Source organism: Silene latifolia, chromosome 3 (genome assembly GCF_048544455.1).
Source record: "Silene latifolia isolate original U9 population chromosome 3, ASM4854445v1, whole genome shotgun sequence".
Taxonomy (NCBI): domain Eukaryota; kingdom Viridiplantae; phylum Streptophyta; class Magnoliopsida; order Caryophyllales; family Caryophyllaceae; genus Silene; species Silene latifolia.
The window spans coordinates 130,287,253-130,305,923 of record NC_133528.1 but is presented as its reverse complement, the minus strand read 5'-3'; the positions used below and the strand labels follow the sequence as shown (position 1 = coordinate 130,305,923).

Here is an 18,671-nt window from a genome sequence, read left to right as displayed (position 1 = left end):
TGGGTCATTTAGGTGTAGAAATCATCGTGCTGGTTACAAGTGGCCTGGTATTGGCTCAAAGCCGTAAATCCTATATCACTCGATATAGAAATGAGTGTCACGGTACTCATTTATGATGATATTGAATTTCAGTATTATTCATTAATTGACGTTGAAGCTAAGTAGTTTTGAATTATGTTTCTCCGTATATATATAATTCAAATTGTGTAAAGAATTCAATTAAAATGGGATGTATTAATTAGCTAAATCTATTGTGTGTGAAAATCATCTAGCAAGTGTACGTACATCCATGTTGTATGATTTGATTTTTTCCCCCAAGTATTTGTTGATCACACCTTGTTGGATGTTTACATCAAAGAGAAGAGGAAAAAAACAAGTAGATATATAATGTAATTATTGTTGCATGCATGGAAATGCTACGAAGGTAACTTTATTGTCTTTATCCTTCATGCATTTTGTTTCTTGCTTCGTGCCCACAGAATACAAACGTATCCCTTGGAACGTAAATTGAGCTAATTGTTTAAAGCTTTAAGGCCGTGCCAAATACTTGAGCCCGTATAAAGAGGCTCTCGATCACTATAACCCGAATATGAATGAATCTCTTTTATGACAAATTGAGATAAAAGCTACAATTAATTGTTACGTACTGTATTAATATGATACTCGCACTCGTGTATAAAGGATATTATTACAAGAGTACTTAACAGAATATTCAACCAACCCGAACCGATTAAACATCAATGTGAAGTAATCTAAAAATTTAATTCAAATTTATAGTCGTTCCCACCCGTAAGAAAAACACTCACAATAAGCCGAATATTTGACCTAATAATAACCCGAATAGGTCATCAACTCAATATGACAATATTATTCATACTAGTTGGAACTCGTAACACAAGACGAATACCATGCATAAATGTACTGTTTATTTCATCAATTGTTCAAGGTATGTAGTCATTATAGCTAGGGTGTAGCAATAATTTGGAGTTTATGATTTGCAGGCTATTATACAAACCTGAATATCCTAGTATAAATGAAAATAGCGACTGCAAATCTACTACTCCGTATCTATATAAAAATATAGATATATACTCGGTAATCCGTATAATATAAAGTTTTGCATGAACAAAACTTCGCAAAAACAAATATATATACCCGTTTGCCACATGCTCGTGAGTCATGATCATTTAGAATCTAATAATAATATGGAACTCCACCTCACCAGTTTCTGTGAATGGTAATGGTATTGAAAAACCGAATCCAAACTCTATTTCCTGAAAAATACGATACGAGTAATAAATAAGTCTATTTTAATATACTCTCTCTATATCATTAGAGTAATTTATAGAAGTCGTTAAAATTAGTAAATAGATTTTTTACACAGATTTTTAAGTAAAATTGTCTTATATAATTATTCGTGTTTATTAGTTAGAGAGTTCTATTATATAGAAAAGAAATACTCCGTAGATTATAATGTTCATAAGAAATGATTTTAACAAAAAAAACATGATAACGTTAACAATAAGTACGACGTATCCAGGTACAATCGAGTATATGCGATAAAGGTTTCGTGTTCTTGTGATCTAATGAACGATTTCGTGGAGATAATAGAAGTTATTGAAAATTAATTACTCGTATATATTTTTCCTTCATTGTGTATTTTTCTTGACGTCTCAGTTAGTTTTTTTATAAAATGATTTTACACTAAATGGCATAAATATTAAGGGGTAATTATAAAAATAAATTATCTATAGTTTACGATATTTCTATATAAGAACGTTTTACAAAAGAATTTATACGTTGAAGTTAAATATTTTTGATAGTGTTAAGATTTAAGAGGCATTGAGCTATGATATTTTAGATGTTAAAATAAAGAAAAGAAGTTTCACCATAGGGTAGCAAATTTGACGGCTAATTTTCTGCTCCGTTATATCCACATCTATCGCACATGTATATTTAGCCTGAAAAACACAACATAAATAAGTTATTGTAATTTGTATAATATCCAGACTCCGCTCTAAAAGAGGTATCTCGATCCCTAAAAATCTAGGATACTCCAGTATTTCATGTATGTAGGAGTGGCGGAGTCAGGATTGAAAATTTTAACTAAAAACCTCAAATTTAAGATTTTTTTAGGGAGCGACGGTTCCTACCTTAAGGGGAACATGTTCCATGAAGGATAAGAAGCCATCAACGTGAGCAACTGTATTAAACTGAATCATCCCCTTTGCCACATCATTAGAGTCCACCTCAACTCCATCAAGCTCCACCATGGCATCCACGTAGGACGATCCCATTTCCGAAACATGTCTGCCCTCTCCTAACGTGTCATTACCCACTCCTTTCCCCCTATAACCAACCTCCATGTGGAGGGTGGTGTAGTTTAAAGAGTACATAGCCCCATTCCTTACCTCCACCGTGGCATTCAATGCCACGTCGACAGTTGGGAGTGTAAGCGAACCCTCGTGGACTCTGATGTGGCGGAGTGTAACCTCCATGGTGTTCATCATACGTGTCTCGTCAGATGGTGATAATGTGTACACCGTGGCAATGTAAACAACAACAGCTAGGATGATGAGATATGAGATGGCTCGGATGCTGGTACGGCGAAATGGGTCCCACTCTACCAAATCCATGGATGATTTGTCGAAAACGGCGTTGTTTTGGTGGTTGGTTTGAGAGAGTGGGGTCTTTGAACTGAGTTTACTTAGCTCCATTTATGGATGTACTTAAGCAATTAAGCTTGTATATATGTATATGTCCTCTTATAAATTGGGATAGAAAAGAGAAATGAATGAAACATATTATATGAGGAATAAAGGAAGGTGTATATGTTGTGTAATGAATTTGTCTATATATGTAATCATATAAAAAACATTGTATAATTGGTTTAGAAACATGGAAAAAATGAAGTGTGTGAGCGAAGAAACCGAGGACGATGATGTAGATGGGATTTAGGGTCGTACACGCATAAACTTATTACTCACCAGTCCGTCTTGCTTCAGACCGCAAGATCCGTCCGAAACAATAAGACCTCTCACAAGTGGAAATTACATGGGTGGTGGGACACCCCATGTGCTTTCCCCACTCACTTCCTAAATGAGTATTTTGTGAGAGGAAACGACCCGTCTTATTATTTCAGACGGATCTTGCGGTCTGAAATAAGAATTTGTGATTACTCACATTTAAGGTCGATAAACATAACTCATCATTTAAAACGTCATTCTACAATCATCGTCAGCTAAATTTCAATTGCTGTAGCATGCTATAAACATTACACACGTGACATGTATCTCGCTGGATAGAGATATGCAGGTGCAGGGTGCTACTTCAGCTTTCATATCATGCAAAATTTAGTATACACACCAGTTTATAATTAATATGTTCATTTTTCACCTTCCAAAAAGGACGGAAAAAGAACCGAGATTTTACAAATTAATCACATAAATAGCTACCTCACTACAACCATTAACACATACAATCTCGGTTTCATGAAACGGTTTCCTTGCGTTTCTGGTTCTGGGAACGCGATATAGCCCTCAGATTGTTGTACATCTCTGATGAAGCATGTCCAAACTCCGATAAAGCCCGGAAAAGCTCAGGCAACCGGGTTTTAAGATTCGTCAATGACTTCTCTCTCACTTGGATACACTGTCGTTCCCAAGTCTCAGTATCATCTTCCAATTTCTTCTTTGCATTCTCCACCACAAATTCTTTCTCCACCATAAGCTCATCTTTGTGGACTCCATCATCAATAGATGCAGACTCCATTTCATCCGAGGGCGTCTTTTTGTTCAAATAATCGCTCAGCCATTTATTATACTGTCGTTGCTTTCTCTCGAGACTTCTTCTTGATTCCTCCATTTTTGCCTTGTACCCTAACTCATCATCTTGTTGTTGGACTATAGTATGGAGGACGGCCGCGAAATTATAGATGGCACTCTTAGCATGCTCGTCCGGGAGTTTATCAAGGAGATCATGCCAAGCAAGGAGGAGGGTTTGAATGGGAGGGTTTTGGGGCCTGGGGGGAGAAGAAACCTTCTCCTTCAAGCTGCTCTCAATAGGTATAAGGTTTAGCTTTAACCAGCTGTTTAGAGCTCGGATGTACTCTTTCTGATGGCTAACCATTTTGTCAAATTGGGTATGCCATTCTTGAACAACAGCCCAAAGCTGGATGGTCCGCTCGTGGTGATCGTCGGTTGTTTCCTTAGCCGACTGAGAAATGTCGATCAATCTTAGGCCAGTAGTAATCTTTAGCTGCATCTCGTGGTACCCTTGCATTGCGTCCCACATTTTGGCCATGCTGCATTTGACACAGAGCGATTTTAGGAAAATATTAGATAAAAAGCTAAAATATGATCATGAACTGAAGATCTTTATATCGCCAAATACTATACATATGAACTGAACAAGGGTTTTGATGTTCGGGATTCCGTGGGTTTTGAATCCAGGTCATGACTTTACCAAGTGTGTAATATGCTCCTTAGAACACACACTAAACTGCAGACCTTGGCAGAGATATTGACAATAATTAATCAATTTACTATGTAACCGCAGACCTTGGCAGAGACGACTTGATTCTAATACAAGGAACCATATTTTGACAAGGGTTCGATGCTATAACCATCAATTTCATGACAATAATATCAACTCTGTGAGCTGGGCAGGAGAGAAGCGTATATTTGCTTCTCATCCTTGTTCCATTTATCATTTCAACAAGCACCAAAAGGACATGCATGAACCAATATAAATGAAAATATGCCTAGAAAGTATCTAGATTGTTATTGTTAAAGTAGCAATCCAAAGCACTAAAGCATCTGCGACAATCATTAGCAATTTTCATAACAGAATCAACTCAACCAGCTTTAATAGCTCAAACCACAATATTGCAGTGCAGAATGACTCGAATTCCGGAATTCAGGTTGAAAGTGTGAAACTTCCAGGAACACCACCACCATAAAGACTTTCCTCCATCCTAGCTTCTGCAGGCGATCCTTGCCAACCTATAATCTTACTTCCTCCATCCTAATTTCCTACGATCTTTCCTGTTTTTGGAAACTTCTTCGCAAGTTTGTCCTAATGAACCCGTATTTACGCGAATGCAACTAGTTAAACATTCACTAAGAACTCTACCTCATTTATTAATCCCGTAGAAAAATTAAAGCTACTTAAATATCAACCTACACGGCAAATTCACCCAACCAGTATTTATGAGAATGTAACTTGTTAACGTTCGCTAAGAACTCAAACTTTATTTATGAATCCCATTGAAAAACTAAAGCTACTAAAATATCAACCTACATAGCAAATTAACCCCAGCTATCTTAGAGAAAAACTCAACCAACGCTCCTATCCCATGCTTCCATCTCTCTCACCACCCTCCCAAAGTACCAAAGCCCCGCTGTCGCCCAATCCTCAACTAGAGCAAGCTCCTTCCAGCCAGTGATCGCCACTCTTTTCGGCAAGCCCCTCATTTACTGTCCTTCCCTCCATCACTCTTCTCCACAACTTTATTTTCATCCCCAACCACAAAACCAAACCCTGTCTGGCCTTTCTTCTTTTCTGAACTTCCATTTTCCTACTTCCAAGACTCTGACTTCTATCCTGTAACCATTTTCCCCTCATAAACAACCATATTCCATGAACTCACTCTCGCTCCTCCTCTCCGGGCATTCTTTTTCTTTGAACCTCTGTTAATTCCTCCGTGCGACGTCTCTCCTCCCATTCAATACTGACACTGTGTCACATGCCAACAAATAAAAACTACAAACATGTTCTCCACCTAAAATACATCTAAAGGACTATTATACCCTTGAGAGATGCCAAAGACGGTTTAGTTTGAGGTTGGGTCCAACACCCCACAACCCAAATAAAAACCAACAAGCACTATTTAGAATTGTGTTCATCACGTAGTCCCTATGAGATTCCAAGACCATCATATATGTTGACAATTTAAATGTTGATATCCAACCAATTCAAGATGTTCAACGATGAATTTGACTTCCTAACATGGTTGCACTAACCTAAAAGCATCTATAAAGACAGGCGGGTTTGAATAAATACAGCAACAAAACAACAACAAAAATTTCCAGTATAATATTTCCTAATTTATTAGCTAAATCTATCCACTCCGTAATAACTAATATTAGAGCAATGCAATGGAAACATTGATATACTAAATTTACAAAAACCCAAGTGCCATCGATCTCCTAGTATTACATATCTAATCACACGCGTAATCTAAGTGCCAAGGAGTCTTAATACGTCAACACACCTCAAAATATACACTCAAAGTATTCCAACTAAAAGTCGTAACCAATTAATGTGCACATATACACTCAAAATATTGAAACAGAAATTGACAGTAAACATTTTTACGTCTTCAATGAATCACAAGCAATAATATGCATATCATAACGCTGAAAAGGATAAACCAAGAATTGCTGATTAATTCTGTTCACAGTTTGTCAAGTTGCATCTCAGCAGATCAAAAACATGTCTCTCATGTCAAGACCTTTCACTAAGCTTGAGTATTACATATTTATATATCAGTACATATCATCTAGTCCATAAGTTGCTCCAAACCTCTAACTCATACATTTTCCCCAAAAAGATAAGTTGCTTAACCCGGTCAAAAGATTCACTCGAAAGAAATTAACAACTGTGGAAGTAATATACATAGAAGTGGCAGCTTTAGATATTAAATAGCACAAGACAACAGATTTAAAGCAAGCAAAAGCAGAGAAGCTAAATTCCACATACAGCAAACATTTACAGAGCACAGCAGATAAAAAAAAGGCCGTATTTCTGAGGAGTATTTGCTTATTCTGATCAGAAACTTACGCATCAACAAGTGCCACAAGCTTTGGGTATAACTGATCATCCCGTAAATGGCTTATTTCCGAGACAGTGGAATCCATTGATTGCATATCGACAATATATCTTGTATGCAAATGGCTTACAGCAGCCTTTGTCTTCTCTAATGATTCAGACTGGGTACCGCGTTTCTTTTGCTTGTTCAACAACGCTACTTTCCTCTGATATTCAAATTTCATCAACTCACCGGCCTGTTCAATGTGAAAGAACAACATAATAAGATTAAGAGAAGAATGTTTAGAAACATAGCACAACAATGCCATCTATACTGTGTTCTGGACTTCTGGTTAACATCGACTACTAAATCACTTCCGACTTTAGAGCAACAGTATATCAGATTTTTTAGATCGCAAAATGATCGGGAGACAGTAGATAATCATTCTTGACTAAAGTTTTTCTTAACTAAAGTCAGCCAGGCATCTAAATTTTACTTCCTGCGGCCCCGACTCCCATCATATAGTTTAAAATTGGTTTTTGGATCGACTTTTTTAATTACACAAGTGCAAGTGGGTTAGGGAGTCTCACATTCATTTTCCATACAGTACAAAAGACGTCCGTCCAAGAGGGTAAACTAAACTATTGACTGGGGCAGACGAAAATGGAATATACAGAGTCACAGACTCTTTGCAGGGACAGAAGGGATAGTTAAGTGTGATAGCTTCATCAAGTCCAATTTTCTAAGACCATAAAAAGCAAAAGCACGCCATTAAGCATCTGTGATACAATGGAGCATTACCTTAACTTCATCATACAACTTTTTCTCCCAAGCAAGCAATTTATCCAACACTGTGGCATGGGTTTCATTCTCTTCGGAATCAAAATCGTCCTTAAATTCTTCGGCATTGGGAAGACCTCTGAAAGATCGGTTCCATGTAATAACTCGCATGAGTCTTGCAGAGTGATCAATATGTCCTACAAAGGAAACGTGATTACAAATCAAAGTTTAGCTGTTAGAAGATCCTTAGTATGGATTAGCAAATAAAAGAATTTGAACTAAAACGCCATGCCATATGAACAAATTTACAGAAACAGTAAAAGAACAAATAGACCAAAGCTTCCAATCACACAAACATCCTACTACTGCTCAACCTCGTAGTGGAATATGTATGTACCATGGAGATGGACTTTGGGCATAATATGACACAAATAAAACATCATGAACCCTCAGGGTGTGGATATCAAACATTGAAATTCAGTCACTCAATATCTATAAAGCGTAACCCTTTCATACCACGTCCCTGAAATATCACAACTTAATCTAAACCCCAGTACTAAGACCGCTCATTATCTGCACCGTAAAACTCTCCCTCAGTCACACGACAACAACTTATTGACAAGCATATACATATCAATAATATTACTCTAGTACCTCAAAAGCTTCCGCATTACCCCAATGCCTAAAGCCCTAAAATGCTCCCACAAATGACAGGGTAAGGGGATCATTAAATGCAAATAACCTTTCACAATATTTACAACACAATGAGGTTGTTTCTACATGCCTTATACTTAACATTGCATGCCGGCTAGTCGGGTACTTCACAATAAGAAGGAACATCCAATGACATGTCCCACTCCCAACTAGGACAAGTTTACAACTAAAGCGATTCTAAGCAAGTTCAGCTAACTACCAAGCCAACCAATGAAGAATCATTAAGCACAACAAAGGAAGTGAATAGAATACCGCGATTATCAGCAAAATTAGAGTGATAATGCAACCTAGCAGCCTCCAACAACTTAGAAACCTCATGAGCACTTTCAGATGCCTTAAGAAAACAATCATCCAATTCCCCAAACAACGCCACCATATTCACAGCATTCCTCCTCTTCCCATTCCCACTCCCATCCCCATTACTAGTACTCGCAACTGACATCGGTGGCTGCTTTCTCAACATCCTCCTTCCTCCGCCTCCTCCCGGCGGCATTGGCGGTCTCTCCCCAGACCCCACCATCCCAACTCCCACACTCTCCCTCTCTTCCCCCATCACAACAGTCTCACTCCCACTCGGCGTATGCATTGCTCTATTAACCACGTGCCTCACCTCTTCCAACTCCCCTAAACTCCCACCTGGCACCTCCGTGTGGAAGAAATAATCCCACGTCGGATTCCCCGTCTCCTGCATCGGCATTGGTATCGGCATCGGCATCTGCTCCGGTACCGAAGACGACGTCGTATTTCCATTTCCATTTCTATTTCTAGTATCACTCTCTCTCCGCCTCCTCGTAAAACTCTCTTCCACCTCTTCTTCTTCCTCCTCCTCCTCCTCCTCAACAATCGTCTCGGTTTCGAAACCCGAACCCGAGACCGGGGGTTTGGAGACGACGAATTCAGGCATGGAGGCAGCCCGTTGTAGCGGAGTAGGTGGCATGTCGGGAATAGGGGGAGGAGGAGGAGGGAGATTAGGCGGAGGAGGGTGAGGTGGCGGAGGGAGTGACGACGACGGAACAGGGAGATCCGCCGGCGCCGACGAGGAAGAGGAGAGTGAAAGAGGGTGGTTAGGGTGGAGGACTTCACCGGCGGCGAAATCACTAAGAGCGGCACCGGCGTTCTTGAGAGACATGGAATAGGTGACGTGGGCGGCGGCGAAGGCGTTGCGAGCAATGACGGCGGATTTCATGAAGGTTTTGCGGTCTTTGCATCGGGAGACAGCCTCTTCGTTCTCGATCTTGGACTGTGAACAGCCCATGTCCTTTAATTTACTGTGAATTTGGATAAATAAAGTGATTGAATTAATTGGAAAGGAAGTAAATAGCGTGTTAGATAGGTGGTATTTTGGTAGAGAATTGAAGAAGAAGAAGAAGAAGAAGAAGAAGAAGGTGAGAGAAGAGAGAAGAAAGAAGGGAGAATCTCAGGTGGATGGAGTAAAGACGCAAAAGTGTGAGTCAGCCGTTTTTTTGGCCGTTGTCACTTCTGTCTTTGATTTTTTCCCTTTTTTTTACTGCTTACAACCCAATATACATAGATGGTCTAATGATACCGGATTAGAGCATCCACATTAAAGAGGATGGATCATCTTTAATGTAGAACCAAGGTTACATGTCCTCTTAGAAGGAGGAAGAAAAACATTTTCTCTATTTTTAGAGGATATACAACATTGGCTCTTGTGCACACTATTCATCCATCATCTACCATGTGGCATATAATATATTTTTTTTTTATTATTTGGTAACAAAACACATGGGAGAGGATGATAAAAGGATCTTCTTCGATGTGCAATTTTTCTAAGAAAAGAAAAAATAAGAGGATGAAGATAGTGGAATATGGGTAAAAGTGAGGTTTCCAAATTAGATAAAGGAAAGAGAAAAAAATAAGAGGACAAAATCATCATCTTGGATGTGCATGCTCTTACAGCGAGTAAAGTATACTCTAAGGACCCAAAGTATTCCATAATGTAGCTTTAAGGACTCGAAGAAAAAAAATTAATCGTTAAGGACCTAGAAAGTGGATGGCGTCAATAATTAACAGACTTAGGGCAAAAGTACTAAAATAACCTTACTATTCCATATGTTCACACCAATCCCCACATTCCCACCACTTTTTATTGTAAAAAAAAATACAAAATCCCCAACTCCCATGCTTCCCTTTCGTTCTCCCAAATTTTTCATCTGACCATTATCCAATTACAAATTCTACGGGCAGGAAAGTACCATGGTATATTGGCCAATTGATGATTGATCATATAAATTTTACTTCTTGCTTTTTACGAAGTGGAGTACTGATGCCAATTGATTGTAGTGATTTGTCTTTTATTATTGCAAATTGACAATTGTTTTACCCTAATTCTAGAATAAGACGGTCTTGAGCACTAATATTATAATTTATTATTGATTTGAATGAGTGCTATTTATATATAATAAATGAACTGTTTCAATATGTGAGACCGTCTCACACAAGAATTACTGATTGTTTTATACGGTACTTTGTTTACGTTTGTACCAGTCTTGAGTATTAACATAATAGTTTATTACTGATTTAAATTGCATAAAGTTTCATTCTTTAATGTTATTATTGATTTAAAATTGCATAAAGTTGTTGATGCAAGGAGTTTTGATGTAATATCAAGATGAAGATGAAGAAAATACGGGATAAACAATGAAGAAACTTGATGCAAAAAAGACTTTTGATCCTGAGATACTCAATTCTCAAACATAGATTTTATCTTGATTTTGTATTTGACTATTTTTTTTTTACTTTTTTTTAATTTAATGGTTTGCAATAAGGGTATTGATATAACATGTTAGTTTATTCTCGGGTCCTTAACGATTAGATTTTGATACTTAAAATCCTTAACGATTAACTTTTGATACTTCGATTCCTTAACGATTAACTTTTTTACTTTGGGTCCTTAAAGTATACTTCACTCCTCTTACAGCCTTACAGGTAGTATAAATTGTAGAGGTGATCAAATGGTTCAACGCCATTAACCCCGGGAAGTGGCAAATAAGCCCCAAATGTTTGTCATTACGTGCAAATTAGCCCCATAACTTTTTATTAGTGCAAATTAACCCCATTAGTTGTATCCGACGTGCAATTAAGCCCAATTGGAGATTTCAGGTAAATTTCTCGTTGGAAAAAGTTGACATGACACAAGAAAGATGACTAAAATGGATTAAGTTGAATAAAAAAAAATTACATCAAATTATCACACCTGCTATTCTAATTCTCCATCACTTACCCCTCGTTACTTCCCCTTATCTCTCCCTTTCTCATATTTTGAGCTCCTTCCTTACAAATCACACTTATCTATTTTCTCCATTTTTGTTTGATGTAGTCTACAATATGCAGATGCTCATCCCCTCATATAATATCGTTTACCATTTTGTAATTGAAAGTTTACCCAAGTACCACCAAAACTGGAAAAAATTAAATTTGGGAAAATTGAATTTATGCACACTCCAACTATATACTGTTATTTTTATGCGATCTGAGCTCAAAAATTGAAGCTCAGCAACAATTGAAATTAAATAAAGATATCAATAAAAAATTCAAGTATGTTCATCCCACATCATTATCATGTTTTTCATTTTTTATGTTTTTGCATGTCACTGTCATATTTTTTCTAGAATTGCAAACTGTGAAATTTTGATTTTGATGATTGACAAATTGTTTAAGGTTGATCTTCTTGTGATAAAGTTGTAAGAAATTTGAGAAGTATCAACCAACTCATCTGTGTTTTTTTGCCTTTCTTTATAGATCAGTAAGAATTTCGCAAAATTAGTCTTAGTTAACGAAGACAGTAGCAGGTGTTCATACAGAAATAAAAAGGGGAAAATAAGAGAGAAAGATATCACCATTTTTGTGTTTGAAGGATAAACGACTGTCAATATTTAATTTCATAATTTCATGTTATTTATTTATTTATTTATTTAACTTAATCCATCCTAGTCATTTTTCCGGTGTCATGTCAACTTTTTCCGGCGAGAAATTTACTCGAATATCTCTAATTGGGCTTAATTGCACGTCGGGTATAACTAATGGGGTTAATTTGCACGTAATGGGAAACGTTTGGGGCTTATTTGCCACTTCCCCGCCATTAACCCGATCCGTTTCATCCCGCTTTTTTGAAAGACTTGGGCCTTATATTTTGGCCCAAAAAAGTCCATGGGTTGGCCCCAAAAAATCCAATGTATTTTTGAGCCGGGTTTGAGCTAAGCATTTGGCCTAAATTTTGGCCCAGCAATTAATAAAAGAATATTTTTTCTTATAAAGTTTGTTTGAGTGGCGTTAAAATTCTAAATTATTTTTTACAAACTCATGTATATATTTATTGAAATTTAAAAGTGATGTTTACATAACATATATCATATCTACTATACATGATTAAGCATTATAATGTGAAGAGTTAAGAACGATTAATACCTAAGAGGGGGAGGAGGTGAATTAGGTGTACCTTTTAAAAATTTTATCCTTAACTTAGTTAATTAGTTACTTTAAGCTAAGAATAAAAAAGTACAAGACTTGAGAAACTTAATTGAATGTAAGTTCACAAGAAGGTACAGCGGTTCTATGTCACAAGATAGGTGATCGTGACACGAGCTTGATTAGGTACATGCGAGAAATAGCAAAGTGGAAGAACGTAAAAGTAAATGAACAAACAAACGACATTTTAAAAATTGGTTCAGCCTCTACTCCGAGGCCTACGTCCAACCGTTATTTTATTGCTTGTTTAGAAATTTACTCAAACTTACTAAACCCCTTACAATGAAAATAACTCGCCAACCTACTCCGGTTGCACTCAAACTTAAAGCTACTCCGCTTCAAGAGTTTATGGGTTCTATCTCAAGGTGTTACAGAATCTTGAATCTCAAGAGTTCACTTAAATGAACATGGAGATTACAATGAAGATCTAACACGAGAATCATGGAACAAACTCATTATGTCACAAAGATCTGAACGATACTTGGAGGTTTTACAGCTTTTTCGAAAACAATTTTGAAGACTTAAAATCAGAAAAAAAACGTTTTGCAAACACTTGAAGAACAAAGCTTTAAATGCACAAATGATTTGCAAGGTTTTTACAATAAATGCTTTGGAAGTCTTAAGAAATAAATGTGACTAAGACACTCTATTTATAGTGGATTTAGTCTAAGGTAAGTACAACTTAGAAAGATTAAATCCAATATTAAAATGATAGCTTTGAGTGATGGTAAGTGTTAGACTATAGGCTTGGGGCTTAAGAAATCAGAAAACTTAAGCTTCTACACTCAACATGTGACAATTTACCAAAATGGCAAAAAACTTTTCTTACTTTAGAAGTTTGACAAGTCTTCTTTGCCATTTTAGTAAAAGGTGTTTGCACAAATCTAGAGGCTTAGACAAGTGGGCTTGTGACTCCAAAATTTCAGATTATTTTCAAGCTTTTGAAAATTCAAATGTTTAAGGTTTAAAGTTTTCAAAGTTTTGACACTTAAAAACATTTGGTCGAAATTCCTCCTCCGTATGATAGTACCAGAAACCACAAGATCAAACAGATCTTTGTTGCATGGTTTTGCCATTACTTGACTTAAATGAGAATGTTACACTTACTCTTACATATGTCGACTAAGGCTTGGAAAATATCGTTGTCTTGACTTCCTTGATTAACTTGATCATCTTGAATCATTGTTGAAAGTCCATTTGATTGCTTCAATCACTAATTATTGCAACTAAGAGCAAACAATAAAATAACAAAGGGACTTGGCATCATCAATCCAATGTGTTCTAACAAATTCCCCCTTTGATGATGACAAGTCCAAACATGTGTGATATTCCCCCTTAGCCCATGGTTAGTCGGTCTTTGGTCAATTCAACATAAACATAATTAATAAACATGATCAAGGTAGTCGAAAGGGGCAACATGCTTGGCCAAAGTAAAACATCTAATCATGAGAGCTAAGACATAATTAAGGTGGACGTTAGCCTAAGAGTTAGAAGATCACACATAGCATAATTAGACTACTTCTCCCTCTTGACATCGTCAAAGGAGAATAAAACATGTCCAAAAGTCAAGCAACACGATTTAAACACACACAAATAGTTCAAGCAAGATAAAAAACAAACATCCGAAAGTGCAAGAGAGTGTCTTTAAAAAACAGCAAAGAGCCAAAGTTCATAAAGAGAGACGGGTTAAGGAGGCATGAGCTTAGGAGGCATTCGGCTTTGTGATCTGAAGACGTTCAAGTAGATCTTCATTCATAGTGCGAAGATCACCCACCTCATCCATTAGCTTGCCCTGTTCTTTGACCAACCGATTGACAATTCCAAGAAGTTCATCCAACTTTGCGAGCACCACACCCAATTCAACAGTAGAACCTGCTGTAGAACCCGACTGATTTTTCCTTTCCAATTTCCCATCCTTAATCTCCAAGCTCATCCGAGAAAGAAGGCCCGGTGTCATTTCATCACTCAATTTTTCAATTGCAGGGCTTTCTTTCAACACTAACCCCTCCCTCATAAAGATGATTGAGAGCCACATACCATAAGGGACCACGGCATTTTTGTCAAAGTTGCCGCTTTGGAACTCAGTGGACATCTCAAGAATTCGGTGAAACATAAGGCGAGAAAGGTTAATGGGTTTGTGCTTGACAATGTGATGAATAAGGAGCATATCAAGGAGAGAACATCTCCCACTGCTATTGTTGGAAGGGACTAGGTTACGAAAAACAAGGTTAAAGATGAACCGGATGGGTGCGGTTAATTCAAAGGCATATATGTTGGTTGGGCCATCGTCATCATGAGGTCGAAGAACCTTCATGACCTGGGTAGAGGTAACCTCGTCAACTTCACCCCAATCACGTTTGGGAAAGGAGGTAAGCCCGACATCACATATGTCCAGATGGGCAGCAAGTTGGTTGATTGTAAGGACAAAGGGTTTCTGATTTATAAAGGCAGAGAGAGTTCCAGATTCAACATCTACCTTGACTGTTGCATAGAATTGGATGATTTCGGACAAGTACATGGGACTATATTTGTCCAACAAATTCACCCAACCCTGTTCATACATAACCTCTTTGAAGTATTTAAAAGCAAGAGAGGTGTCATACCAAGATTTCTTATAACGCCTTCCGCTGTGGAAGCAACAAATCAGCATACCGTGGCATATCTTGAAGATCTCCTTTGGAAGATCGAGAGAACTAAGATGGTTGAGGATGTCATTCTTGAATGATTCGGCATAAGGAGCAATAACAAGGTCCATGCATGTGTTGAGTGGAACCTTCTCCTCAATGATCTCATTCTCATCTATGCTTGGCAAATCCCGATGATAACGAGCCCGTTTGGGTGCTTTGGTTTTTGATCCGGATCCCCTTTTCCTTTGAGTGACTTTGGGTTTTGGAGGGGATGCTTCTGGTGTCACATCATCATCATCATCACCGAAGATTTCAAGCATCTTCCGCTTAGACCGGGTTCTTGATGCCGGTTTCGAAAATAATGGATCAAGCCCATCATCAAACATCTCATTGGCATCACCATGATCCTCTACATCAACTACCACTTCATTAATTTTTTCAGCATTGGGACCGATTTCTTCTTCAACAGTGGAAGCCACAGTTGCATCAGTTTTACTCATCTCATCCTTCTCTAAATTTTCACTCACCAAATCTTTCAACAGCACATCATCATCATTCTTTTCAGTAGCATCATTTTCATTTTTATTATTCTCCTTCTTTTCCTCTTCTTTTGAGTCCCCTTCATTTTCTTTTGATTTTTCCTCACTTTCCTTAGATTTTTCGTTGTCTCCCTCTAATTTTTCCTCACTTTCTTTTGATTTTTCATTGTCTCCCTCTGATTTTTCTTTGCTTTCTTTACCCTCTTTTGATTTCTCACTTTCAAGTTCCCCCTCTTTCATCACACTTGAGTGATTCCCTTTTTCATTTGTTTTGACAACATCACTTGATTTTCGAATATCTTCATCTTTTTTGGTTCCCTTAGAACCAGAGTCTTTCTCATCGGTGTCATAGTCCACCGCAGCATCTAATTGTAGAGAGATAGGAGGATTCCTACTTCTACCACCTCTGCCACGACCGCCGCCCCTTTTGGCGGCTGTCTTTTTTCGTGCAACGGTTGGCTTGGCAGTGGCAGAGATGATCTCATTTGGTTTGGCAGCGGTTTTAGGAGCCATTTTCTTCTTGGCAATATATTTTGGATTGAAAGTATTTCTGAGTTGAAGAACTTCTTTTGAAAACTTTGGAGGCATTTTAAGAGAGTGAAAAGGGAAAGGGTGTTGACGGTTTTGGGAATCCGAAAAAAAAAGGTGAGGGGTGGTTTTTTTTTTGTTTAGTGGGTAATAGGGAGTGTTAGTGGAAACATGGAAATAAATGAGGGGTTGGTGTGATTAATCAAGGTGAGAGGACGGTTGATTGTTGAGAGAGTGAGGCTAGGGTGTAGGCTTTAGGTATGATGGGACATAAAGTGATTTGGGAAGCTCAATGCAAAAATAACTCAAGTGCACATAAACAATTGTTAATTTCATTTTGTTCGACATTTGCATGCATTTAACCATATTAACTAAAATCTAATTACATGTAAATCCTCCCTCTAATCAATCATTGGAAAAAGTAATTTAATTTAGCGGTATGTCACCTAATAAACCAATTTCCGACCGAAGTCTTTCGAATTGTTCTCTTTCTAACGGTTTTGTAAGAATGTCCGCAATTTGATTTTCCGTTTTACAAAAGCTTAGACAAATATGACCTTTCTCAACTTGGTCACGTAGAAAATGATGTCGTATGTCGATGTGTTTAGTTCGTGAGTGTTGTATAGGATTCTTTGATATATTAATTGCACTAGTGTTGTCACAATAGGGGTAGTCTCGAAAGTAAGGCCATAATCATGCAATTGTTGACGTACCCAAAGAATTTGTGCACAACATAGAGCGGCACTCACATATTCACTTTCGGCCGTGGACAATGCAACGGTGTTTTGCTTCTTAGAAGCCCATGAAATGAGACACGGTCCTAGGAAAGTAGCAATGCCCGAAGTGCTTTTCCTATCCAATGTATCACCGGCATAGTCCGCATCCGAAAAACCTACAAGATCAAGTTCGTAGTGAGTTGGGTACCAAATATATAGCCCTTGTGTTCCAATCAAATACCTAAAAATCCGTTTGACGGCTTTGAAATGAAATTCTTTAGGATTTGCTTGGAAACGGGCACAAGCACACACACTAAATTGTATGTCGGGTCGACTAGCGGTTAAGTAAAGTAAGGAACCAATTATACCTCGATATACCTTTTCACTAATGCTCTTACCGTTTTCGTCTTTGTCAAGCTTGACTTTAGACACCATTGGTGTAGGCATAGGATTAGAATTAGTCAACCCAAACTTACTTAGCATTTCTTTTAAGTACTTTTGTTGGGGAATCATCGTTCCATTTTCACATTGTTTGATTTGAAGACCAAGAAAGAATCCAAGTTCTCCCATCATACTCATTTCAAATTCCGAAGTCATCAAATCAGAAAAGTACTTATAAAGAACATTGTTAGTTGCTCCAAAAATAATGTCATCGACATATACTTGCACAAGCAACAGTTCATCTCCTTGTGACTTGATAAACAATGTTTTATCCACGGACCCACGTATGAAACCATTTTCCAATAGAAACTTTGAAAGCCTATCATGTCAAGCCCTATGAGCCTGTTTTAAACCATAGAGTGCTTTATCTAGTTTAAAAACGTGGTTGGGAAACTCGTTGTTTATAAAGCCCGAAGGTTGTTCAACAAACACTTCTTCATCAAGGTATCCATTTAAAAATGCGGTTTTGACATCCATTTGAAAAAGCTTTATACCTTGAAAAGACGCAAAAGCTACAAGCATTCGTATAGCTTCAAGCCTAGCTACCGGTGCAAAGGTTTCATCTTAATCAATTCCTTCTTGTTGGTTAAAACCTTGCACCACTAGTCTAGCTTTATTCCTTACGATTTCTCCAACATCATCTAGCTTATTGCGAAAGACCCACCGTGTACCAATTACAGTACGTTGGGAGGGCCTAGGGACAAGATGCCATACCTTGTTTCTTTCGAATTGCTCCAATTCCTCTTGCATTGCAATCACCCAAAGATTCATCGATCAAGGCTACTTTTTGTGACATGGTCTGTTCGATTTTTGAGATGAAAGCATTGTGTGCACAGAAATTTTGAAGCGATGATCTGGTTTTTATTCCAGAGGTTAGGTCACTGGTTAAGTTTGATAAAGGATGTGAGCTTTGGTGTTTCCATTTCTTGGGGATAAGTGAGTTAGAGGATTCGGTTTGTTCGTTCGCAACAATAGAGGGGAATGTTGCATGAGGATTGTTTGAAGGAGGTGATTGTGGTTCATTTAT

The 18,671-nt window shown here is 37.7% G+C and overlaps 2 protein-coding genes across 2 annotated transcripts; both read right to left on the bottom strand.

The window, feature by feature from the left end:
- Positions 1-930: 930 nt before the first annotated feature.
- LOC141648034 (uncharacterized) lies at positions 931-2,829 on the bottom strand. Its single transcript, XM_074456449.1, has 3 exons — positions 2,154-2,829; positions 1,890-1,961; positions 931-1,274 (listed from the first exon to the last, which is right to left on the bottom strand). Exons 1-3 carry the CDS (start codon positions 2,715-2,717, stop codon positions 1,188-1,190), a joined length of 723 nt encoding a protein of 240 aa, XP_074312550.1. The 5' UTR covers positions 2,718-2,829; the 3' UTR covers positions 931-1,187.
- A 481-nt stretch (positions 2,830-3,310) lies between these two features.
- Positions 3,311-9,804, bottom strand: LOC141648033 (protein ROLLING AND ERECT LEAF 2-like). Its single transcript, XM_074456448.1, has 4 exons — positions 8,558-9,804; positions 7,613-7,788; positions 6,844-7,067; positions 3,311-4,303 (listed from the first exon to the last, which is right to left on the bottom strand). Exons 1-4 carry the CDS (start codon positions 9,558-9,560, stop codon positions 3,490-3,492), a joined length of 2,217 nt encoding a protein of 738 aa, XP_074312549.1. The 5' UTR covers positions 9,561-9,804; the 3' UTR covers positions 3,311-3,489.
- Positions 9,805-18,671: the final 8,867 nt, after the last annotated feature.